The sequence below is a fragment of the Chionomys nivalis genome, chromosome 8 (genome assembly GCF_950005125.1).
Source record: "Chionomys nivalis chromosome 8, mChiNiv1.1, whole genome shotgun sequence".
Classification (NCBI taxonomy): Eukaryota; Metazoa; Chordata; class Mammalia; order Rodentia; family Cricetidae; genus Chionomys; species Chionomys nivalis.
The window spans coordinates 37,499,137-37,526,743 of record NC_080093.1 but is presented as its reverse complement, the minus strand read 5'-3'; the positions used below and the strand labels follow the sequence as shown (position 1 = coordinate 37,526,743).

General features: G+C 36.6%; 1 protein-coding gene across 1 annotated transcript in view; it reads right to left on the bottom strand.

Annotated features, from left to right (window-relative positions):
* Positions 1-16,736: 16,736 nt before the first annotated feature.
* The window catches only part of LOC130879336 (aldehyde dehydrogenase, cytosolic 1-like), a 33,100-nt gene continuing 22,229 nt past the window's right edge, over positions 16,737-27,607 (bottom strand). Inside the window, exons 9-13 of the mRNA XM_057777694.1 lie at positions 26,174-26,358; positions 23,197-23,361; positions 20,884-21,041; positions 19,469-19,543; positions 16,737-17,147 (exon numbers count right to left, since the gene is read on the bottom strand). Of these exons, the coding sequence (XP_057633677.1) occupies positions 17,075-17,147; positions 19,469-19,543; positions 20,884-21,041; positions 23,197-23,361; positions 26,174-26,358 (656 nt within the window). The 3' untranslated portion in view covers positions 16,737-17,074. The remainder of the gene's footprint in view (positions 17,148-19,468; positions 19,544-20,883; positions 21,042-23,196; positions 23,362-26,173; positions 26,359-27,607) is intronic.

Below are 27,607 nucleotides of genomic sequence, written 5' to 3'. Positions count from 1 at the left end.
TTGTCTAGCTTCAGGATCCTGGATGGTTCATGGAGCTCAGAATCTTGTTCTGATTCATGCCATAGTCCTCAAACTACTGCTTCCTTCATCATCATTGAGATATCCCCATGACAAATATTTCTTTCATTTTTAATAGCTATGGTTTATCTGATATAACATCGTTCTTATGCCTGTTCGGGGTTTTAACCCTTCTGTAGTTTGTTATCAACTGGATGCTTAAAAGCACTCATGAAATTAAACATGTGTATATATGGATTAATTTCTGTTTACCTACAAGTCTTTTTTATTTAGCCAAATTTTTCATCTTTTATTTTTGGTTCCTCACATGCTTTATCATTGTCCTTCTATTTGTTACTAATATACCATGTATCCCAGGCATGTACTACAATTGAACCAGTCAGTGGGCAGTAAGGTTTCTACAATAAACGGTGGATTAAAAAGCTTATAAGATAATTATTGGAGCTTAAAGAGGTTTTTGCTAAACCTTATAGGCCAAGGTTGTCTCCTGGAACTTGGCTGGTATAGGCTTTGAAATTACCTAGCAACACAATATTCAATATTTTGTCAATACTTTCCACTTGATTTCCGAATAGTAAAGACAGAAAGCAAAAGGATCCGTCTGCCCCATATTTCTGAGATTTATGTTATGCAAGATTACTCTAGAACATGCACATCGTTTTACTAGAAATAACATTCCTACTTCACTTTTATGCTCATATTTTAAATCACATTTGTTCCATCATTTGAGTCAATTAGAAAGTGCATGTGGACTCAAACTTGGCGCTGAGCCCGACTGAACAGTGTTGAGTCAGAACTGATATTTAAGGCCGGGCGATGGTGGTGCATGCCTTTAATCTCAGCACTCGGGAGGCAGAGGCAGGCGGATCTCTGTGAGTTCGAGACACGCCTGGTCTACAGAGCTAGTTCCAGGACAGGCTCCAAAGTCACAGAGAAACCCTGTCTCGAAAAACCAAAAAAAAAAAAAAAAAAAAAGAACTGATATTTAAGGGTAGAATGGTAGTCTTTTTCCTCCTTTATGGTTTGTTAAATTTGTAATAGTAAAATTTATAGAATTTAATTATTTATACTTATTTGTCGTTTATAGAATGTTTAAAAAAATGAGACTACAATCATTTACCACCAACTCTGTGAGCCATGTTCACTGCCTCAGCTCCAGGGACACAGGATTTCTATGTGACCATGAAGTAACTAGTAACACACTACCCTCAAATCCCATTTAAGAGTATGACCTCACAAAAGAGCCAGAGCTAGTGCTGCCAGCATGATTTAGAAAGTTGACTCTCAAAGAAGTTGCAAGTTTTTGCTCCTAATGTTGAGTCAGAAAGACTTATCTTAATGGAGACATGTGTCTGCTCACCACCAGCAGACAGAGCCTTTCTTAAAAATTGTGGCTACCAAGAAACTGCACATGGCTCCTGTTTTTATGGTTCTAGAAGCTCCCACTTTTTTTTCCTCAAGCTTTTTTAGGTCTTATGTGGATTCATGCTCCGTGTTGGGTTCCATTTTATAAGTGGTGATTGGTCTTTTGCTCCTGACTACCCAGACCTAACTAACCATACAAAAACTATATTAATTACAACATTGTTCAGCCTATTAGCTCAGGATTCTAATTAACTAACTCTTATATCTTAAATTAACCCATTTCTATTAATCTGTGTATCACCACAAGGCTATGGCTTACCGGAAAGTTTTCAGCAGCAGTGTCTTTCTCCTTCTGCCGCTACATGGGGTCTTCATGACTCTGCCTGTGCTCTGTCTATATGTCTGTTTGGATTTCCCACCTGGATTTACTCTGCTAAACCATTGGCCCAAACAGCTCGATTCATCAGCCAATAAAGGCAACGCATGCAGAAGGACATCGCACATAAATTTACCTATGACATTGTATGTTTGGCATGGCCTAAATCTGAATCTCTAGATCTTCTAAGGTAACGGAGACATTAACACATTTATCAGTAATATGCAAACATCACTGTGATAAAACATAGTTATTAAAGAGAGTGAACCGTGATTTAAAGTCTCAACAGTCTTATGTGGCATTGCTATCTAGTGAACAACAACTCTTTCAGGCCCCTGGAGTCAGGCATCCTACTGTAGAGCAGTGAGTGTTGTCCAAGACAGTGACAGCACCTGGAGCATTAGAGCCATTTCTGTGCAGGAGCATTTAGGAAGATGAAAGGAAAGAAGGTATTGGGAGAAGAATGGGAAGGAGGATTAAATACCAATGACATAGGAATTCCCAGAAATGCAAAGAAGTCCTGTCAGGACTTGAAGGCTTGGTGTTTTTAGGAATCTTCTGTTCTTCGAAGCGATCTGAAGCTCTGAATTTTCAGGGAAAGGAGTTTAGCAAGAAGACTGAGGTGAGCCAGGCCTACCATGAAGCATATTTAACACATGCCAAAAGCTTACATTTTATCTTTCAAAGGGTAGTGAGAGCCATTGAACAGTCGATGGACCTGGACTTCATAGAGTTTATCCTAATTTGTGAAGAAAGGGAGAGTGAGGAAAGACTGGTAGGGTCTATCTGACCCTGTATTGAATATTCAATTCTCTTACCCTTATATTACATATCAAGTGTTCATTATTCATCTGGGGGGAACTATCTCCTTAAATAATATCCTTTTTTATAGCTTGGTATAAATACGCAAATGAAACACTATCTTAAAAATGTCCATTTCCTTAGTTTTCTCTTTCGGCTAATTTTTTACCTTAGAAAGGAACTTCCTATCAATAATAGTCCATCATCAGGTTTTCAGATGGAGTAGAGAAAGGTATGTTAAAGTAACAAACACATTTATTCTAACTAAGGACTTTAGTAACAAACTAACATGAACCCAGTTATTGCATGTTGACAAAGCACTGTGAGTGTAGCATTGCTCAAGGCTGGAGCAAGAAATTGTCCCTGCTATCAGACATTGTAAAGGTCATGCAAACAGGTTCCCATCCCTTCCTTTCACAAAGTGCTATGTCATTGGGATACCTCATCACAGAAGAACTCACCCCAAGCTTCACTGCTCACAATGCCAGCAAGAGAAAATCACCAGCTACCTAATTCTGGACCTTGAAGCAAAGATTGTTCAAGGAAAGCTGAAAGCTGCTTCGTCTTAAATGTTTTTAACAAGGCAAATGAAAATGTTATGTGCACATGAATATGGCTATGGGCTATGTATCTCTGCAGTTGTTAAAGGTACACAGGGAATACTAGAAACAAAAATTGGGACTCTTACTATGTTGAGTGATGCTTACTACTTATAACATACACGTGGCTCATGTTTTTGTTACACAAAAGAAGTAATTTAACTAAGGAAAATTTTAGTAGAAATAAAAATATAAAAACAACATAATGAAAATAAAAAATAACTTAATATGAAAAATATTTACATTCAAATAGGAGATGTGCAAACTTCTCTAGCATATTCACAACCGGATCTCTAGCCACAGGTTTCATGGCTATGGATTCTACCTCTCTCAGATATGAAGTATGCTTGAAAATAATTACATTTGGGTCAGGACAGATGACTTAATCAGGAAAGCACTTATTGCACAAGCATGAGGTCCCAATTCCCTATCCTGAGCACACAGCAGAAAGGCCAGGCACATCACTGCAAGCTTGTTGTCCCAGCATGGGAGACAGGGAGAGGAACAGTGCCAAAATTTTTTAGCAGCCAATATAACTAATCATTGTGCTTCAGATTTAATGAGATGCTCTGCCTCAATAACAAGGCAGACATTGATTGAGAAAGAAACTCAACATTGACTTCTGGCATGTGCAAACATGGACACACACACACACGAATCACCCTAACATAACTACATCCATATCAAAAATAAATGAATTTATTCCTGCTTTTCTATTTCTTTATCAATGCAGAACAACAATAATTTTATATAGGAAATGGTAAATCATTGGTGTAAAAAGACATTAGTAAATGGACAGATAGTCTGGTCTTTAAAACAACCAAAGTTTTTATAGAAATTTCTCCAAAATTAAAAGCATTTTAAGTATCATTTATCAAACCTCTGAAGACATTTATTATAAAAATATAAAGTCATCCTCAAATTCTGATGGAACGATGAGTGATACTTCTTTCACTTGGTATGTATAGGACTTCACAAGGTATGTATAGGACCTATTGCAGGCCGATGTAGATCCTGCAATTGCTGCTGCAGTCTCTGTAAGTGGAAAGGTTTCTGGCTTAGTTGATTCATAGAGCTGTGTTCTTCTCGTGTCCTCCATGCCCTCTGACTCTTAATATTGTTCCACCTCATCTTTTGCAGGATTCCCTGAGCTCCTGGGGGGGGGGGGGATTTAATAGAGGCTTCCCGTTTAGACTTTTTCTCAGCATAATGTCTGAGTGTAGGTCTCCACATCTATTCCTGTCTGCTGACAGAGGAAGCCTCTCTGATAATGACTGGATAAGGCACAGATCTATGAGTATAGCAGAGTATTATTAGGAATTATTTTACTGTTTTATTTTAGATCAGTTATGCATGGGTTTACCCTAGTTCTCTGGTGTATCTAGTCTGTTTCTTGGCTACAAAAACCATTGTCCTTGGACACGTAAACAGTATTGTGCATGGATTCCTTCTTGTGGAGTAGGCTTTAAGTCAAATCAAACATTCATTGGCTAGTCCCACAAATTTTGTGCCACCATTTCCCTAACATATTTTCTAGGCAGGAAAGATAGTAAGTCAAAGGTCTTGCAACTGTGTTGCTGTTTACATTCTCTTTTGGTACCCCATAGAGTATTTTTTTCACGCCAAAGAAACTAGAATATAGTGATGAAAGTTTCATGTAGGCACCAGCTTGACTTCTCCATGTTCAGTGAGTTGTGTGTGGATGTTGTGCTCAGCAATGGGGTTCTTCTGTCAGTTTTCAGAGAGTAATCCTTTGTCTTAGCATTAGCGCAGGTTGTTTGGGGATTTCCATGCACACCCTTGGCAGACAATGCAATTTAATGCAACCTAGTTCCTCCCCCGGAAGTCCTGCCTGGCTATAAAAGATGGTAACTTGAGATTCCATATTTCCCATTGCTTGCGGTCATCATTAAGATCACCTTCACAGATTCCATGAAGTTTTCACTGCACTGTTTCCACATCAACTCCCAAGATTCACTCAATTCCAGACATCTCTTCCCATCTCAACCTGATCCATCTTGCTCCCATCCCTACTAGTTAACATCAAGTTAAATGGAAAGAAACTCAAAGCATTTCCACTAAAATCAGGAAAAGGAAAGACTGTCCACTTTCCTCTCTATCCAAAATACTACCTAAAGTTTAGCTACAAAAATAAGACTACTGAAAGAGATAAGAAGACACAAATTATAAAGAAAGAAGGCAAAGCATCATTTGCAAATGATATGACAGTATGTACAAGTGATCCTACAAAGTCCACCAGGCAACTTTCACTGAATAAACACTTTCAGTTAAGTGACTAGATACAATATCAACTTAAAAACAAACAAACAAAAATAGTAGCTCTCCTATATACATATGACAAACGGACTGAGAATGAAATCAGGGAAATAATATCTTTCACGGTAGCCTCAAATAATAAAAATATATTAGGGTAACTCTAACCAAGAAAGTGGAAGACTTGCATGATATAAACTTCAAGTTTTTGAAGACGATAACAAAAAATGGAGTAGTGTCCCAGGCTCCTGGATCGGTAGGATTAACATAGTGAAAAATGACCATCTTGCTAAAAGCAATCCACAGATTCAAAGCAGTCCACATTAAAATACCAACAGAATTCTTTACAGATATTGAAAAAACAAAAAACCATATGATAACTAAAACAATCTTGAGTAATAAAAGATTTGCTGAAAGTTTCACCTTCCCTGATTTCAAGTTGTACTATTAAACTATAGTAATAAAAACCACATAATATTGGAATGGAAAACAAATTATAGAGTCATTCATGAGTCTATATACCCATGGACTCCTGATTCTGATGAAGAAGCCATAAATACATACTGTAAAAGGACAACATCTTCAGCAAATGGTGCTGCTCAAACTGAATGTGCATTTGTAGAAGAATGCAAGTAGAACCATACATATCACGCTGCATCAAACTCAAATCCAAGAGGATCAAAGACCTCATCATACACCAGATACACTGAAAATGATAAAAGTGAAAGTGGGTAATAACCTTGAATACTTTGGCACAGGAAATGACTTTCTGACAAAAATACTGATAATTCATGCATTGTGATCAATGATTAATAAATGGGACCTCAAAAAACTGAAATACTTCTGTAAGGGAAAGGATATTATCAAAAGGATTAACCTTAACCCTAACCTGCAGAAAGATGGCTACGGCTGTACTTGACTGCTAATCTTCTCCCTTTTTTGTATCAAAGGATGAACCTTCATTACTACACTTCAATTGGAATGTTAATCTCTCTTCCCATGGACCAGAATAAATACAACTAATTCTATTGTCTGGAATTTCAGAATCTATAAGCCAATAATTTTGTCTGTCAGATACTTGATTGCACTAATGAGAAAAATAGATAATACAATGTTAATTCTGATGTCTTGAAATTACTCATGGTCAAAATTGGTGGGGACCATCTTACTTAAATCACCATAGTCCCAAATGCAATGACAATGGTCTCCATATAGGAGTGGTGGAGATTTAATTATAATAGACAAAGGTGAAGTGACCAATGAAAAGAAAATGTTGTGCTGATGACTTGAAGCTGATTGAAGGGTCCAGAGCAAAATGATAAAAGGGTCAGAAGCAAAAGAGTGTAATGTAGAAAAGACAAGGATATGGTTTCTCCCCTAGAGTCTCTAGGGGGAACAGACCTTGATCATCAATTTATTTTTATCTCCTGGACATGAAATCAAATTTCTGAGTTTCAAAATTCTATGGTCAAATCACTTGTACAGTCTCAATATAAACAAACTGCAGGAGAATATATCTTTGCTGGTTTTAAACACATTCACAACATTTACCATCAAATAACACACTACTAAATGGAAGCTTGAGTTCAGAGATGCTCAAATCACCTCTATCCTTAATGATGATATGAACCATTCTTGATATCATTCCTTCATGAGCTAAAGGTTCAAAAATAAGAGCAAAAACCTCATATTAAATGCTTCATATGACAAATTGGCACATTGAGCTTCATGATCATGGATAGTTTCAGTGTTGCAGAGCAAGAGACAAATTATGTTAGGCCATCCCCAATCCCATAGCTATTCATTGACAACCTCTTTTTCTAATCTTGCAGCCTTGAAATTTTCAGGCAACATCTTTCAGAATAAATTAAATCTTCCAACAACTCAAATTTCAGAATTTCATCAGATAGCTCTGAGACCCATTGCAGAGCTTTCCCATTTTTCTGTAACTGCCTATATGATACACCCATCAATGTATCTGAAAATGGCATTTATGACTTTCTTTGTTCTATAATGTTGTGTAGAAGTTTTCTCTGTTAATTAAACATTGTAATCTTCTAGGAACCTTCTAACACAGAAGATAAACCTGTCTTAAGGAACTTCCTAAAACTGATCAGATTCACTCAAGTTGCAAAGAAGACAATGAGACAAGACCAGTTGCCTGGAAGAAACAGTAACAAGGACAGCTGCCTAGAAATGATTTAAACCAACTGAGTCACTTGGAAAGGGTACTTTTCAATCTGCTGAGCTGCCTACAGATCATACAGTGTTCTCCAGGTTCCAGGTTTGTGAGCTGTGACCCATACTAGGGTACATTTCAATGATACATCTGTCTTCAAGTCATTTATGCTCCTGTAAGCAACCTCTCATCCAAATTCCTATAAGTAACCCCCAAAAGTCTTTGGTTCACCATGTTGGACTTTAGTGATAGCTGTACTTTGGTCTGGCATGAACTCCCTAAAACATACACCTATAAAATGAAAACATTTTCAAATTGGGGCTTATTATTTGGGTCAAATTAGACCATGGCAATTCATCTTTGACTAGATACTACCTTAAGAATAATCTGTCTCTTATTTTCTTTGAAGTGAGAGACATTTTTAGTTATCAGTTTTGATGCCTTAACAAAATGCACCTTGAACATAAGAATATTCTGAACACGTTTACCAGAATGAACCATTCTTCATTGAGAAGCCAAGCACATTGTCTTGGAGTGTTAATTTTTTTAACAAAACAACCTAATAATCAAGATAATTATCAAAGAAAAATTTGGTTTCAGAGAATCAAATTAGTCTAATGGATCAAGAACAGGATTTTGAAAAATAAAATGCAATAGAAGATAATATGTACCTGTGTGTTTTATGTACTGTAATTCAATATTGTTTCATGAAATTTTCTTCAAATACACTTCTAAAAATGTTATATATTATATATCACATATTATACAATATATAAGTATATATTATGTTCAAGAAGACATGAAAGTATACACACCTTATGCATTATCTCAATAAGTATTTGTTGGAAATAAAGTTGCTGTAACTCATAATCTCTGGAAACTAAATGTCAGATTGATTAGCATTCCAGAGTAGGATTTAAAAGAGATCACATGACACATTGAATGGTGCAAACTTCTGGAAAGGGATGTCACAGCTGTACGATCAGCATGGTGTTCTGGGCTATCACAAATCTTTCAATCATAAAGATCTGTTAGAGTCTACAAATCTCACAATGAAACATTTGATAGAACGAGTCAGTGCTGGGTTCCTGGAGGATCAGTCCTAGTTCCTTTCAGGTCTTTTCTTCACCCAGATCATAGTGATTTTGTGGTTTCAACATTCTACAGATATATTTCCCAGGATCTTTTGTAATCTCATGTCTAAGCCTGTTGTAAACCAACCCAGGCTGCTTTTTTCTTTTCATAGACCTTTGAAAGGAATAATTAATCATCTTTGACTAGATACTACCTATTGGTTAGAAAATGAATGAATGGACAACTTTGGTTAATATTTCCCAGGGATTACAAACTAAGAAAACAAAAATGCCAGAAAGGTTATCTCAAAATAGATTATTTTAAGAATTCATCCCTTAAGAATGAATCAATACCTTAAGGTAATGATTTATAGAGTCTATGTACTGATCAGGGAGCAAAAAAGTACATCTGATAAATGTTCATACACATTGTTGAACATTTAGCTAGCTACTGACGCTACTAAACACAGAGGAATGTTAAAGCACAGGACCTTGCGTAGAGGTCAATGGCTGCAATAAGTGACTAGAATACAGATGATTTTTCCAAAATATTTGATATCAGTTAACTCTTAAAAATATGATATCTTTCTCAAAATGTTCATTATAATATAAAGTTGCTACTGATATTTATATTTTTTATCCTGTAATTTGACTGAATTTCTTTTGCATTTCACATGTGCATGCGTGTGTGTATGTGCATGTGTGTGAGAGAGAGAGAGAGGGAGAAAGTGTGTGTCAGTGTGACTTTTTTATATTTGAGTTTTATAAAATCATGATACTCACAAATGGAAATATTTTTACTTCTACTTTTTTCTTCAAAACCTATAATTTATTTCACTTGTCCATGTTCTGGATAAGACTTAAACGTGACACAGACTAAGAGTACACAGATGCGTCTTCTTCTAAAGGACAGAATTCACATTTCCACATGAAGTATGATGCTGGCTAGGAGTTTGATGCGTTGGGAAAGAATTTTGTATGTTTACTCTGTGTTGCAGGAGAAGGGCTGCTTGTTCATCTCAGCCACCTGGATAGTTTAGCCCTGAAATAACCACATAGAAACTCTATTAATTAAATCACTGCTTGGCCCACTAGCTCTAATTTCTTATTGGACAATTCTTATAACTTAATTTAATGCATTTCTATTAATATGTGTATCGCCACGTGTCAGTGGCTTACCAGGTAAAATTCCCAGTGTCTTCTCTGAAGGATCCATGACATCTCTCTCTCTCCCTCTCTCTCCCTCCTTTCTCCAGCATGCCATTTAGTTTTCCCCACCTACCTTAGTCCTATAGCCTGCTCTATCAACAGGCCCAAAGCAGTTTCTATATTAACAAATGAAGCAACACAAAGACAGAAAGAAGAACCTCCTGCACCATTTCCTTTTTTCTGTTTAAACAAAAAGGCAGGCTTTAACTTTAACACAGTAAAATTACATATAACAAAAGAGGTATCAAGTAAAAATTACATTTACAATATTTATATCTAGTTTATTTTTACCATTACTAAGGAAAACTATAACTATAAATTCTTCAAATCCATTAAAGACTCCAGAAGGATATAATATTATTTAAGTAAACAGGAAGTACATTGTAAGCAACTTCCAAAACTCTAGAATTGAGAGACATTGCACTGCCTGGACAGTCACCCAAGTTTTTCTATACTGTTGGGGCATCCATCTTTGGCCTTCAGGACCATTGTATCCATCAGACATTTTTATGAAGCAGGAAATTTCAAAGACTGTTCAATCATTTTTTTTCTGTATCTTGCAGAATGTCTAGCAGACGCTTTCACGAAGCTGGAACCTGGAAGGATCATTTCACCTTTAGGCATGTTCAGGCAAGAGTTGTTTCTTGCCCAAATGGCTTTCGATGCCCATCTTCCTCCTGAAGTAGAATGGTGCTGCCAGGAGCAGATGTGTCTCATTGTCATAACAAAATTGACCTTAAATTTGTATCATTAAATCAAGATCCATATCAATGCAAATCTCTATAGCATATCCCACATTAAATATAAAAGAACATTTAAAACAATATTTGAAAATATGGGCGTAGTTTTGCCCATTTGATCATGAAAAGATGCCAAATTTTATAAAGTATCTTTTTCTGAATCTATTAAAAGATCTTTTTTCGTTCTTTCTGTTAAGTTATATTTTATGGTTACAGTTTATATATGTGATACATCACTGCAAGCAATGTGTTTCAATCTGTTAGTTGGTCAAAATTCTAAATTAAGTCAGTAGTATTCCCATTCAAATCAGCAGCTAGGATTCTGGGATGTACCTTACAAAGGTAGAAAATGCCAGGATGAATAATGGGAGAGTGAAATTGTTTATTATTATATGCTTCCAATTGTAAATAGTTTGAACTGATCGGCCTGTCATTTAACATCTCCAGTGGATGCATTCCTGTAGAATTCATACACTCAAAATGTTTTTAAGTATGCATTTACTATAATCAGAATTCAATTGTGCATTTATAAAAACCAATTTAAGTACTAATGTACGTTTTGCCATCTTAAAATCTTAAACTAGTGTACATAATCTGACCATTAATCTTTATTGTAACTTGAGGAAATTTGAAACTAACATATAAACAAATTTCTGAGCAAGCCTCTGTGGAAACTCCTAGATTAGATTCAGGTGAGAAAATGCTGCATGTGGGTGGCAATGTTCCAAGACGTGGGTACCCAGAGTGGGGGATGTGAATAAAGGAGGAAGGAGCAGAGAAGCAGCATTCAGCACTCTACTTCCTGAATGTGAAGGAAACTGGAGTCAAGAGAAGCCCTTTTGTCTCCAGATGCTTTTGTCAGGGGTTCTATCACAGCGTGAGAACAGTAAGTAATACTGATGTAAATGGTTCAGTAACAATTGCAGAGGATCCTCTCTGCTTATTATAATGTGGACAGTGTATGCCTACAGTCATATCTGTATGCACATAAAGTTTTCATTTGCCTTGTTAAAAACATTTAATACTAAGCCACTTTCCTTGAGCAATCTTTGCTTCAAGGTCAAGAATTAGGTAGCTGGTGATTTTCACTGCTGGCATTGTGAACAGTGAAGCTGAGGGTGAACCTTCTGTGATCAGGTAGGTATCCCAATGACATAGCACATTGTAAAAGGAAGGGGTGAGAAGCTGTTTGCATGACCTTTACAGTGTCTGATAGCAGCGACAATTGCTTAGTGGGAAAACTTTGCTCCAGCCTTGAGTAATGCTACACTTGCATTGCTTTGTCAACATGAAATGATTGGGGTCACACTAGTTTGTTACTAAAGTCCTTAGTTCAAATAAATGTGTTTGTTATTTTAACATACCTTTTCTACCCCATCATAATACCTGATTATAGACTATTATTTATTGAAGTTTCTCTATCTAGTCATTCAGATAACATATTTTTCTATTACATTGTTGAGTGGGTAGAAGTCATTGAAAGGTGTGGGTCTCAGCTTTACCTCCTCTCTAAGCCTTACTGCTCCTCTTTCCTGGCTGCTCAAACCTTGATCCATCAAGGCTGAAAATGCTGAAGGGCAGGAACTGCTTGATTTTCTCCAGGATTTTAGATACATCTTTTCTTTTGACTTCTGAAATTTCCTCAGTCTTTCCAATTGGACCAATTGTGTGTTTGATAGCAACACATAAATTTACCCTTTGTTTGTTTGTTTGTTTGTTTGTTTTACTCTAAGATGTAATTCTCATGTAATCCAGTGTGCTGTGTTGGATGAAATGGTAGTTATTTTTCTATCTGGAAACAAAAAGCACAATACTTAGGAAAGAATTTGATTGGTTCCTAGATAATAGATTGTAGTAGTTTGTATATGTTTAGCTTTTCACAGTTTGGTAAGTTATCCTCCTGGTTAGCATTCAAATTCTGAACATTGTCATCCTCTCAGGCTATTGTTATTTCTTGGTTTTACACTCAGATCCATATTGCAGGTAAGGTCTCTGAAGATCTGAGCCTGTTCTTTTTTACCTAACCCATCACAGAATTTTTGATCAATTCCATGCCAAAGTTGCCAGTCACCACACTTTGTCATTCCCCCAACATGAAGTTTCATAATTTTATTTAAATCTCCCAGGTGGGTTTACATCAACATGAAGATTACTTGTATCCAAATGATAGTCACTGTGTCTGGAGATATTAATACTTTGCCCTTCAGAAGCACCTTTATAGGTCATGTTAAAAAATATTGGCACTAATACTAAATGCAGACAGCAGGGGCAAGTCAGTTTGTGTTTAAGAATCCATTTACTGTCAGAGATCGAAGTCGAGTCTGACACTTGCTCCTAATCCAAATTTCCCTCTCCCAAGCATTTTTTCTAATCTTAGTAGTAGACAGAGAAAAGTGAAATTAATTAATTAATAAAAAAGTTCTTAATTCATGTTTTTCATGTACATAGAGAAATCCAAGGAGATCAGGCTACACGGATGCAGCACAGCCATGCCAGGTGGTAGTGCATCCAGGTGATAGAGCATCCAGGTGGATAAGACTGCAGGCAGGCAGCTGATGAACCCTGGCAGTTTGGTGACTATGAAGGGAGACAATGTCCTATGCTGCAGAATCAATTGAATGATGTTGGCCATGGAAGCAGAGTGTGTTGTCAGATGAGGTCACAGGCACCAAAAGCACTTGTTATGACTCTCACATTTAAAGGAGCGGGTCAGGAAAGGGGAAGCAGGTGAGACATTGGCTGATGGCAGAGGGGACCAAGAGAAACGGTTCAGAGATAAAATCTACTTTGAGGGAAAAGAAATGTTTTCAGTTAGATAAGAGTGGTGACTGTACAACATTGTGAGTGTAGGAAAAACTAGTGAGAAGATGACATCACAACTTTGTGAGTGTAGGAAAGACTAGTGAGCAGATGACATCACAATATTTAATGTAATGATCATAAATTTTCATCCTGTAAACTGTATGAAATTCATCTTTTTAAATTATTTTTAAAGTAACAGAAAGCAGTACACATCCATAATCCAAGTGTTAGTATGGTGGGATGGCAGGTGAAAACAGATGAGCTGCCAGTTCACAAGGCAGTTAATCTAAAATACACAAGATCAAACAAGACACCCTTCCCGAAAGAAGACAAAAGGAAAGGGCGGAATATCTATCCTCTGGCCTACACACAGGTACTAAGCACACTAGTACATATAAACACAAGCACGCATGCGCGCACATACACACACACGTGGGGTAGGGAGTTGTCATTATGAAAGGGAACCTCAAGGATCCCTATTTGTGACCATGTGTTGTAATCTGGGGTCTCATTTAAATAGTGTACATATGACCCATTAAAGGGACGACAGACACTGTAACACTGAGGATATTACAGACAGCAGAAACATGCTTCTGCTTTATAAGTAAATATGCTTGCAAACTGAGCCAGCCACAGATACCTGTGGAGATCTGATTTGATACCACGTCAGATGTTCTTCTTCAATGACTCTGCAGCTCTTAGCTGCCACTGGCGTGTGCTGAATAGCACTTCCAGGATGGTCTTCTGCAGGGCCAGCTTTTGTGTACTTTTCTTGTTTCTGAACATTTTCTGAAAAGACCATTTCCCTCAAGTTTTCCTTCCTTCAAAGACTAAACCCGAAATGGGTGTTAATTCCAAATGTCTATAAGCTATCCTGATTACTCACGATAAGGGTTTAAGCAATGTGTAAACATTGGAAACAGTTTGTCTTGGGTGATGGCATCGTTGTTCTTCCAGGACCCAGGATTCAAAGTCTGTCCTCAACCAAATGGAGATGCTCTCATAGGAAATAGCTTACCATCAAAAGCGCAACAGTGCATTCATATGTGTTTCTTCTACATGAAAACCGTTTCCTCGGATGTAGGGGTCATTACCTTCATAAGCACAGAATCTACTAAAGTGATCTGTAAACACTCCAAACTCTTTATCCAAAGAAGTTGGTTTCCACAGTTCAAAGCCTTGTCAGGGTTCTGCTAAGTGCATTTAGTTTTAACATCCTGCTGTTGTTTCAGTTATGAACTTAGCTCTGAAATTCTATTCCTGCAAAGTATAAACACCTAAGAAGCACTTTGCTGATGCCCAAACTTGTTTGTGTATTCAGTGATCTGTCAGACTCATTTCTGCACCACAGAATGGTACATTCTTCATTCCTTGCTACTTGACTAAAGCACACAGGTAGAGGAACTGAAACAGACAGCATGGGCCCACCTTCTCTCAATTACTATTTGAACCAGTACAAAACTGATCCTAATTGAAGTGTTTATTATGTACCTCCATATCTAGACTGCCTTTGATCATACGAGTGCAAAATTTGTCTTGGTCAGCATGTAGAAAAAGGCTACCGAAGGCCACCCTGATAAAGAACAAATTTCATAAAAATATTTAAAGCAATAAGGATAATTTCAATTTCAAGTCTGGTGTTTGGGTTTTAATTAAATATTTAGAAGGCAAAAGTAAAATAAATTTATAACCATTTAAATATTTGGGATAGGGTTAACTTAAATACATACTTGATTTAAGCCTTGAAATATTATAAACATATTTAGGGCAATTAGGATTTTCAATATTTATATGAATATGAAATAACAAAAAGTTTGAGAAAAATAACAAGTTTAAGAAATAAAGTATAAATTAAAGAATGCCTCATGGAACTGAAGACTTATCCATGCCTATGTATCTGTTAAAAGCCAGACACAGAGAAGATGACATATTATTCTTTGGGGTGAGTGGGTGAACCTGGCGACTCCATTGTGTCTCCTTTAACCAATGCTAAAGATAATTATCTACCTGAGACCAGCACTCTAGTTGGTCTGAGACTTCAGCTACTTTAAGATTATTAGCAGGGTCATACTGATAGGTAACAGCTAGACATTAGTTTCATTCCATGTCTCTTAAGCAGGAGAGTCATAGTAGTTCTTCTCTTGGGCCTATGACTTATCTAGTCGCAGAAGCGGGGAGAATATGAGGAAGGAAATTATGACAGGAGGAGCTGGTCCACCCACTGAGACAGTGTGCTGGACTGGAACTAAAGGAGCATGGGATCAAACTGGACCCTCTGAATGTAGCTGGCAATTGGGGCAGACTGAGAAGCCAGTGATAATGGCACTGGGATTTGTCTCTACTGCATGTACTGGCTTTTTGGGATCCTATTCTATTTGGATGCGTATCTTCCTAAGCCTGAATGGAGGAGGGAGAGCCTTGGATTTCCCACAGGGCAGGGTACCCTGCCCTCCCTTTGGACTGGAGGGGGAGGGGGCATTGTGTGTGGGGCGAGCTGGAGGAAGTGGGAGGAGGGGAGGAAGTGGAAATTTTGAATGGCATTATTTATAAACTAATTTTAAAGAAGATTTTAAGTGAAATTTGAACGCCACCTGGTGGGAAGATATTTGAGACCCAGGCTAAAGTCCCAATCCTAGGCTGACAATAAAGTCTGTGGACCAGGATAGAAATTACATTAAACAACAACAAACAAACAAAAAATACAGATAAAACAGCTTTGACAAATGTGCTAAAACAGACAGGTCATTGTACTCTTGAACACATGGTGGTTGTGGTTAACTGCATAAGACCTGCACAAGAGAAAGCCAGTCAACCTTACAGCATGAATGCAGGAGCACAAAAGTCACCTTTGTAAGAGGAGTTATTAGCAGTTGATGCCTGCTGGTGGAAGGGAAGTCAGTTTTCTCCAGAGGTAGATTGGCTCCTGATAGACTGACTGTGTCCCCAGTGAATGGCTCCACACCCATGTGCATGCATTAACTGGATTCAGTGAGGGACGATAAATTTAAAAGTACATGGAATTGGGAGGAGGATGTACATGGATGCAGATCTGGGGAGCCATAGGGAGAGCGGGTTTGAATATGATCCTAACATACTGTACATATATATGAAATTTTCAAAGGGTAAACATTTATTTTAAAAACTCAAGTTAAACAAAAATCATGTGAGATTGCCTTTATTAAGCGTCACGTTTTAATTCCAATTGGGAATTCTAGAAAACATTTCACAACACTCAGAGGGGATAACCATAGGAAACAGAACAACTTGCTCTGTAGTCATTAGGCATAATTCAAGGGCTCACTGAGGGACAGAACTTAAATCACTAGTGGTGCCCCTTACCAACTAAATATTCTAAATAAGTGTCTACACTGGAAAGCACCTGATCATGACAGAGTCACGAAGAGCATGTACCTAAATCAATCCTTTTCATATGGAATAGGAATTGGGGTCACATATTAGAAGGCTAGTGATTCTTTTAGATCAAGCTACATGTTTTCTATGTGTGACATTAATACTGATGAATCACTTATATTTAAAAAGTCAATAGAAGAAAGAGTTAAAGGAGAACATCACTCTACTGGTGACTATAGGAGATGTGTCCAATGGCTGAATGGTTTCTCCTCATTCTGCTGGCTTCTTTATGAGTTCTTCTGAGATATTTTCATTGCCACTGTCTTGAGCTCAGTGTATTCATAAATTCCATGCTCACCCCTATGGAAGAAATAAAATTGCATATAAACGTAATTGTACACTGAAAATAGTTTGGTACAAGTGTTTATTTTTGCTTACCTAAGTAAGAACAATGTAAAATATTTACCGAATACAGAATAGTTCATATAGTTGCTAGCTGATCATTAGCTTTATGACCAAACATAAATTCTCCAATGGAGAAAAATATTCTTAACCATGTCTTTTATTTGAAATAATTATGTGCTTGGCTTATTTTCAGATAAGATATCTGCTGTTTACATTACTTTATTTGACTTTATTATTTTATATGACTAACCAGCACATAATTTAATCTGATTATATTTTATTGGATCAATAAATGAGGAGGAGTTCACATCACATTGTACGGTGATTGAAGAGAAACAGAATAAAACACCAGCTTCATTTGAGCCTGCATTCACAATCTGCGTTGTCACAGAAGAGGTGAGCAGGTAGAAGATGACCCAGATCCTCCTCCATTCAGGGTCCTGTTCTGAAGCCGTAGTTTAAGCAGAACTTTGTAATCTGGGCCAAACAACTCCTAATCATCATAGGTCGAATCTTTGTTGTTGTTTTTTTTTTTTTCATTTTATTTTGTTTTATTTTGTTTTTGGAATACTTGTATTTCCTTTTAAGGAGGAACAAAACTAAAAATTTGCTTGATTCAGGCTTTTTAGATTTTAGCAGATGGTTTTCTCTATTATGCAATGTTAACAATACACTTAAAAAATTTCAAGTCAATCTCAAGTGATCAGAAGCTGAGTTGAGTCATGCGTAGATGCCACAGTAATTATTTGAGTTCTACCTGAGGCCAATTTTGAAAGTCGTGATTTCTTTCCTTCTGATGAATGGTTTAATTTATAAGGACTACACTCAGTTGTGATTTCCATCGTTTGGATAAGAACACAATGCATATATAATATAGGACTATAATATATTAGGACTATTCCCAGGATCATGAAACCTATGCACACACCGGTTTGCAAAGGAGCTGGTTTCTGATAATTCTTTACCTACTCTGCCCCAGATTCAGTTTTGTATATAGACAATGTCTTATTCTCCTGAGCAATCAATAATACCTTACATTGGTAGTTTCTGTGAATAATTTAAACTTTTGGAACTAGCTCTTAAAAATCTCAAAAGCATGCTTTTCAACATAATTGAATGGCTTGACCCAGATGTCTAAAGTCAATTAAAATATAATGTTTTAATAAGTAGTTCATATCAAAGAGGCAGAAAACTAAGTCCATAATTTTGACCAAGTTGCTTTACATTGTATTTAGGGTTACCGGGACACTGGACACTCACAGAATTCTATGTGTATTGTCACACTGAGGCTGACCTGAGTACCTTCCTCAGAAATTATTTATATATAATTTTAATGCAGACCTCAAGAACATCTACCTCCTTAAATTTCTTCTTAGCTAAGAAAAGTCTATACATTATTGTCTCTGACTTTTAAGTCTTCTGCATACAAATCATCCCGTTGACTCATCATCAAATATCCATTCTGGTTGAGCGGATCTGAGTGATCTCAGGTAAGCCTGCACATAGCAGCCTTGCTTCTCATGACAGACCACCCAATGCCTAAAACAGTATGAGACTAAGCTATGTCTGCTTCATCCCCGGTGTCAAGAGATGAGCCTTAATGAAGGTTCAGGGAAATATTTGCTAAGCTGATTTGACAAATACAATCAAGAAAATAAAAATTCATCTGAGTTCATTATTTGGGATTCTTTGGAAACCCTGTTTTCAAATTCATTAATTCAGTTTTTCTGCCTTTGAAAATAACTTGTACCTCCAGAAAAGAGTCATTCTAGGTAATTGTCTCATAATTCTCTGTGGACATTTTGCAGCAAATACTTTATTTAACAGATGCATTATAGTTATTAGGCAGATTTTACCAGAAGCATATTAGCTTGAGATAAGTCAGCTTTAAGTTATTTAAGAAATATATTCAAATATCATGAGTGTTTTGATATTTATTTTTATTCATCTCAATGTTACCAGTTTACCATTTTATCTTCTTTCTGAAAATAGCTTCTATTTACATATACCATAGAAAATCCTAAAAACAGGCAACAATTTATTTACCAAGGTGGTGTACCTACCATGGCTCTGAATGGGTAGTAAGACCTTAATTAAGTATAATCCATCTGCTGCTGCTTTTCTACACTTAGGAAGTACTTCCAACATGTAAAAAACTATATGATGCTAAATATAGGTGTAGTTTACCCCCAAAGTAGTGAAAACAGAACAGTTTCTTGGGAGTGGCAATTCTTATCACAAAATATGTATGCATTGTAATATAAAGTTTAGCTTACAGTTCTCGCCCATTTCCAGACATCTTGAATCCACCAAAAGGACACTGGACAGCCATAGCCAAGTAGCAGTTTACCCTAAAACAAAGAAGAGGTGGCTACTGTAGATAATACTTAGTACACCCCATAATTTCTAAGCAGAAAATTTAAAAGTTCAGAAATTTCCTTAAGAACTCCATTACTTTGATCAAGTTTGATCATTTAGATTAAAAGCGGCACTATAATCTAGAATACAGAAAGCATCCATATATATTTCCTAGATAAAATGATGAGTATAAGAAATACATTACGATTTTGAGTCAATAATTAGATGACGACTCTCTCTTTGATAGGAGGAAAAGGTATTTCAAGTGAGCAAGAGGCTCAAGAACTGCCTCGTTGTGTCCCTTGGGATGCTTTTCAGTGCCTTGTTTTCTTTATCTGGACTACCTGAGAGAATGACAATAGCTTGTGCTGTTCCCAGGACTGAGGGAAGGGAGGCTTGATGAGGAAAAGGCTGCTGAGGAGATGATGGGCAAAGACTCAGTTTGAGAGGCACAGCCTGAGAATTTATATTAAAGTTAAATAACAAAAATCAAAGAACAGACTAAGTCAAAAGTTATAGAAAGGGCTGGAGAGATGGTTCAGTGTTAACTTTCTTTGCTGCTCTTACAGAGAACTTGAACTGGGCCCCAGTACCCATATCCTGTGGGTTACAACTATCTGTCTACGACTCCAGTTGCAACAGATTGGATACCCTCTTCCGGCTTCTCCAAGCACCAGGCACTCACATGGTGCACAGACATACATGCAAGCAAAATACACATGCACATATATTAATTTAAAAAACAATTAAAAAATAATTAAATAGCACTAAGTCTATGGATATAGAACTGTAATTCCAGCCTCTAAGAAGCATTTTGCAGAAGGATGAGAAGTGGGCCACAGAGTGAGTTCAAGGCCAGACTGAGAAACTGAGCTCTTATCATATATTAAAAAGTATAAAGCAGACTAGGATAGAGCTCACAAGAAGAGCATATGCTCAGCTAATGTAACTCCTTCAGTTCGATTTCAAATATGGTAAATGATAGTAATAGCAATAATGTCTAGTGCGTATAAGGTAGTAATATACATTATCTAAGATATGGTTGATTATAATAGAATTTTACTTTCATCTTCCTGTTTATATAGCAGAGTACAAAGTGCCCTAGTATTATCTAATAATACATATATTATATAAAGCAAATAGCCATAAAATGGTCAATATTCTACATAAGTAACTTGCAAAGCTGAAAGACAATAATTTGTTTTTTTATTTATAGAAACTATCTTTCTAGCAGGTCAGATAATTTCTAGGAAAGTTCAAGTCTAGAGGAGGTCAACTCAGCCTGCCCATTTGGCTAATACAGGAAGGACACAGCTTACTTCAATGCACTTACCACACTAGCCCGGCCTGCAGAGCAGAAGACACAGTGATGGCCTTATCCAGGTCTTTTGTGAAGACTCCAGCTGCCAGGCCATAGGAAGTATTGTTTGCTCTCTTGATGACATCATCTATAGATTTAAACTTCATGATTTGTTGCACTGGTCCAAATATCTACACAAGAGTGACACAAACACAGGTTAACACTATACACACTGCATATGCTTTAAATACACTTCCTGTGCTTTCTTAGAAGCCATTCTCCATGGACTAAGGAGTTGTCTCTCTCTTCAGACCTATGTGTAAGGATAAACCAGCCTATCCAGTGAACTTGGAAACATGCTCTGATCATGTGTTTCTTTCTTTTCTATGGAGCAGACAGTAGTAATCATGGCAGTGTTTATTCTTACACGATGCGACTGAGCTTCCCAAAATGTAAGGGCTGAACAACAAATCAGGAAATGCATGATTTCCTTGGCAATGTTTTAAATCCTAAGCCTAGTTTTCTTCAAGATCCTGCATAAGACAAGAAGACAAAAAATCAATGCTTTGCTCTGAGTGTAACAGACAATGATTGAGAACAGTGTTTATGCCTTGAACACTGGTTTGTCATTGATTTAAGTATCATCCATTTTATTATATTTGGATACTTTTGTAATTATAAAAAATACTTAAAATAACACAATTATTTTTTACCGAGATTCTACTAGTCACCTAACCATATACAGAATTACCAAAAAGTATAAAAGGATTTATTGCTGGAAACTTAACTCCAGAACCTATACTAACCAAACCCTCTGGCAGTGGCTCGAGTTATAGGACAGAGAATGGGAGTCACAATTTGTCTAATCCAGGATAAGCCAGTATTACATTTCTACTGGAATCTAGTTAGTAAAACCCAAACACAACTCAGTCTGTACCTCATCCCCCCTCCAAGGTAATAGGAAACACCTGGATTTTCACATGGATACAAAACTACTATATTTTGGTAAGGTATTTATCAAAATTTAAAAAAAAAAGACTTTTCTGAATGCTGGTCCAATTTCCTGGGAAATGTGGGCATGGGTTGGCAAAAACCCTCAAGCCTCAAATGGTTTTCTGGTTCCAAGTCAATTTGAGTACCATGGGGCAGTTAGAAGCCACTCCCTGAAGGGTAGGGGCGGACCCTAGGGCTCTAAGTTCTTTCATGACCCTATAACTGGGAAGCATAGCAATGCAAACACTGTCAATGGGAAGCAGGTGGAGCAGGAAGACAGGAGTTTGCTCAGAGTTGCAGTAACTCAGGTGACTCAGATAGGGCTCTGGCTCCTATTCTGAAACAGCAAATGAGATATTCCAGTGAACATATTATAAGAGTACAACAAATGTTTCCTTGAATGAAGATGATTTTCTGCTTTATTGTCCTTTGTAGAAATGTTAACCAAAATCTATAAGAGCAATAGGTCTGATCAAAGAAGAATTGACCGATAAGTGCAGAAATGCAAATGAAGTTGAGTACTGAATTGATGTAGATGACCTAAATATTTTGGATGATCCACATATATTTGATTTTTATTTCTTTTCTTTATTTCATCTCCCAGCAAAGCTGGATAGTCCCCCTTTCTCTTTATTTGTTTACATTATGGAGGTAAAGAAAATAACCTCTCATATCCTCTGCCATATCAGGGACATGTGTATAGATGCATTGAATATTGAAATTATGAATGAGTGTTTTTGACTCATTGTATCTTCCTATTTTAGTGTAGTACATGACACTTTCTTTGTTCCAGGCAAGTGCTCATATCTCTGCATATATTAAAAGCCCTCATACTTGTGAAGAATATTAGCTACCATTTTAATCACAAACTAGTTCCTCTTAATTATATGTTGAATATCTGAGTACCATCTTTATTGATGCTTCCTAGATTGTGCTCCCCAGGAATCATCATCACTTCCCTTACATAGCCAGTCCACTCTGTCTCTCTTGGTTGACTTTTTTATGTGGATAATATAGATAATGCAGTGGGTCCTGTTCTGTGCATGGCATATGTAGTGCGATATATCCACATTTATTCCTATTTTTAAAAAGTACAGAGTCATTTCCCATTCCTTTAAGGCTGGAAATTACACATCTACAAAAACTGCTGTGAACTTTGTTCTGTGTTTGATATTATCTATTTGTAGCCCATTGCATTTCTCACTAATTAGTCTTGATCTCAAATTTCTTTATTTTTTATCATCAAGCATTTCAGAGGAAAGCTACTAAAGAAGCTGAGGGTTTTAGGAGAACATACAGGTTATGCACAGAAGAAAGTGACAAGCCCAGAAATAGAAACAGTAGGGCCATTACCTCCTCTTTGGCAATGCGCATCTCATCGGTAACATTGGAGAACACTGTGGGCTGAACAAAGAAGCCTTTGTTTCCCCAGCGTCCACCACCACACTCCAGTTTGGCTCCTTCTTTCTTCCCACTCTCAATAAGATCGAGTATTTTATCATGTTGTTCCTTGTCAATCTAATTGAAAGAAATCACAAGAAAAAGAGTGACAATGGAGATAACATATTGCAAATGAAGACTTCCAAGTGCCAGAAGATTCATAAGAAATGCAGTGTTTCAGAATATGTGACAGATACTCATCTAATTCTTCAGTATGTTTTTTTTTTCCCATGAATTAGGAGGGAAACCTTAAAAATGTTTATGTTTAGTGTAGTTAGGTAAGCATAGAAATTTGGTGACATGAGAATATAAGAAGGTTTTATACAACTGCTGTTTATTCACTTTGGAAGAAAAACATGTCAATGATTGAACACATTTGTCTAGAATCTTAATCCTGAGTGAAATAGAAGAGTGAAGTGAGAAAGAGGACTTTGACCCAGTTTCTGTGGGAATACACCTTGAGAAGCAGATGCTCTTGACTGGAGAAGACCACGAATCTTCAGAGATAGAATCTGTGTATCCCTAAAGCATGCGTCTTTCCTCGCATCCTGCTGGTACTATACCAGACTTATTAGTTCAGCTCAGTAGATTGTATCCCAGTTTCCAACAAGTCCTGCTTATCACCTTCATGTTTCAAAAGATGAATTATGTCTATGCATGTGGTCAATTACCATGGACATGAAATGTTTTAACTACTAATTTGTAGGAAGATTTTTCTCTGGGCAACCAGTTCACAAATAATGATGTGCATACTTATTATTATTATGAAAGCATAGCCTTAGCTTAGGCTTTTCCCACCAGCTCCTATAATTTAAATTAACCCATTTATGTTAATCTACATTTTGCCTCATGGCATTTGCCTTTCTTTCATTCTATATGTCTAACTCTACATGTCTCTTGGCACCACTTGGCATAAATGGTGCACCTAGATTCCTCCTCTTTTTCTGTTTCCCAGGAAATCCCACCTATTGTCCCTGCCTAGCTATTTGTCATTCAGTTCACAGCAATATATCTTCATACAATGTTCAAATATCACAAAACATTTCCCCTCTTTCATCTAAATGAAAAGGAAAGGTTTAAATCTAATACAGTAAAACTATATACAATAGGAACAATTATCGGGTAAAAATTATATTCACAATGTCCAGTCCATGGCACTTGGCAAATTCAGAGAAAATACTCCATTATCTATTCTGTCTTGGTGATTCCAATTTTTAGTATCTAATTCACTTTCTATCATAACTTGTATTATCAACTTAAATTATGTTTTTAGACCTCAAAACATTATCTTAGATAAACAGCTTAAGCTTTTGTGAGTTTCTTCTCTGAATTTGGTAACAAGGAAAACTGTAACAATCACTATCTAGTCTTTAATCGCCATCAGATAAGCAAAAGGGATACGATATTACCTAAGTAAAACATGTGACCAGGCATCCCTTTGATACCATATCAGTCTTCCTCAGTACAGCTGAGTTCAGCTCAGTGGATTGTATACCAGCTTCTAACAGTCCTGTTTACCACTCTTGTTTTTCAAAAGAAAAACTATGCCTAAATATATGGCAGTTTCTATAGGTGTACAATGTTTTAACTAATATTTTACATAAGAAAAATGTAAAAAGAGGTCAAAATTCTGTTTGGTAATGTCAGTCTCCCTATAATGCAATAGAATGTGAAGTCTTCATGTTACCTAAGCTCTCATATAAGTGGTTAAATGAATATCTCTTGTGTCTGACATCATTGGTGAAAACAGCTTATCTGAGGTATACGCTGGGTCACACTAAAGGAATGAATATCAAAACACTATAAGAAGGGTCAGGATTTTGCCTATTGAAAGTGTCTATTGTCGTGACTTAAAAATGGTATTTTTCATCTTGTTGGATTCTCCCAGTCTCCTCAGTCTTGTGAGGATCAGAAGTGATCCATGGCATACCTTCTAACTGCACTTATCTCAATTTCGAACAACCAGCTAGAGTAAATGCTAACCACTATCAGTTATATTTTAGAAACTTTGGCACAGAATATGGTACCATGCTGCTATGAAATCTCTTATGCACATCACTCAAATGGATATTCCCTAAAGAAAATCTCTTTATTTCTAGCCTATTGTAGAACTTTAACTGGTTTTCTCGAACTCCCAGCCTTAGTATAGGCTTGTCCCACTAGCTCTTATAACTTGTATTATCCAGTTTCTCTTCATTTACATTTGCCTCAGAACTGTTTATCTATCTTGCATTCCATATATTCTACTTTCCTGACTGGCTGCTGACTGCCTGGTTGGTCATAAGCATCTTTTTCTCCCTCATTCTGAAAATTAACTTGATCATGCCCTCAAAATTCACTATTGATTAGTCTTGTTTCAAGTTTATTTCCCAAATTAAAGTGTTTCCCTCTCTTTTACCAGAGAACATATCTGCTGACAATCTAATCTTTGGATATCTGCTAAAAAAAAAAAAAAAAAAAAAAAAAAAAAAAAAAAAAAAAAAAAAAAAGTTGCTGGGAACTTTATAAGAGCAATGGAGTGGTTATGCTAATGTACAAGACAGTCTCTACGAAGACCATACCCTTGCCCTATACTGTGCAGCAGTTTTGAATGCTTGGGATAAAATTAAAGAAGTCAGAAAGCGAACTGAGTAATTTACTAAAGTTATACAGGCCCCTTCTTTCTATGCTTAATTCCAACCATGGCTCCTAGAATGTTTCTAGAGAGAAAGAAAAAAGATGGCCAAGACAAAACAGATTGATCTTTGCTGTTAGATTCTTTAAATCACAAGATCAAGATAATATTAGCTACCAATGAGCATGAACAACAAGTTAATCTTATTTAACCAAACTGAGATCAAAAATGATTAGTTTTACATCCAAAACACTTGCCTTTCTAATGTTTACTCACCTGAGGACCTTGATTTATTCCTGCATTCAGAGGATTTCCAAGAACGTATTTCTTAGCCCTCTCAACACTCCTTTTCACAAACTCATCGTAAATTGACTCCTCAACAAAAAGCCTGGATGCTGCTATACAAATCTGTCCCTGATGGTAGAACACTCCTTGGTGTGCAAACTCAACAGCATTGTCCACTGCAAAGGAAACATTCACAGGAGAGAAAGAACGATTTCTAAAGGATACACATACACACGCGCCATATTTTTCAGATGCAATATGATGATAGGAAAAATGATGAATCATCTGATGAGACATAGATTCAACACCTTATACTGCACGGAAGCCAGGAAACAATAGACCTCTTGATCCTTTATTTATGATGGAAATAATAACAACAAGGGAACTCTGACAAGATGGTGCTGTTATGACTTCTGAAGAATGTACATTTGATTAGACGATAAAATAGCATTGTAAATAATTTTACAACTACTTCCATTTTATAATTCTTTAGTCAATTATGTTTCTTTTAGGTGTCAGCTTTTAACTAATAGGAGAAAACTGAATTATCTATTGCCTTTAGTAATTTCAAATGTTACTAAACACTTTTCTCAATAAAAAAGTTGTATTTCTAAAAGTGACATTCAAACAACTAAAACTCAGTACATCCGAACAACTCACCGTTCCACACTTACTCCAGAGAAAATACTTCTACAATTTAAATAAAGCCTTAATCACACAAGCAAACTAAACTCATAGTTTATATGGTTCAATGTGCCTAGAGTTTTATATTAGAATATCTTTAATTCTATACAAAAAGATGTGGATTTTTTGAGGTGTGTGTATTATGCTTTAATTTTATAAATGAGAACTACTCGGTTCATGATTGGAGAACCCGGGTGTGAAACGCTGAGCTAACAGTAGTTGTTGAAAGTGCAGTGAGGAGAGGTGACAAACTAGGCATCTTGCTAACCAAGTAGGAAGTCCTAATATTTCCAGTACAGATCGCAATGGTGACAACAGCGAATTCCATGGAGCCTTTGTTTATAGCCTCATTTTAAGTATGAGCTGAGGAACGATGGGTTAAAGGAATTCTTGACCAAAAATTTCAGCTAAGTCACTACTATTTAGGAAGTAACATAAGGATTTCATTTGGTAATAAAATCATAGTGATCTGGATCGTTATTAATAGGGTCACATCAAAATGACATACTTAACTACCCTTGAAATGGAAAGAGATAAATGATTTCACAGGTTCAATTTTTTCCTGGCCCTCTTGAGATGATGGTCCAGAGTGAAAACAGAAGAAAAATAAGAACTTGCTGGCTACCATGATAAGATAATTTTGGTTACAAATGTCTCAAGTATCTTGTGTCCTCGATACAATTAAAGGTATGGAATTATCCAAACCGCATCATATATTCTAGATGAAGCACCATTTATACT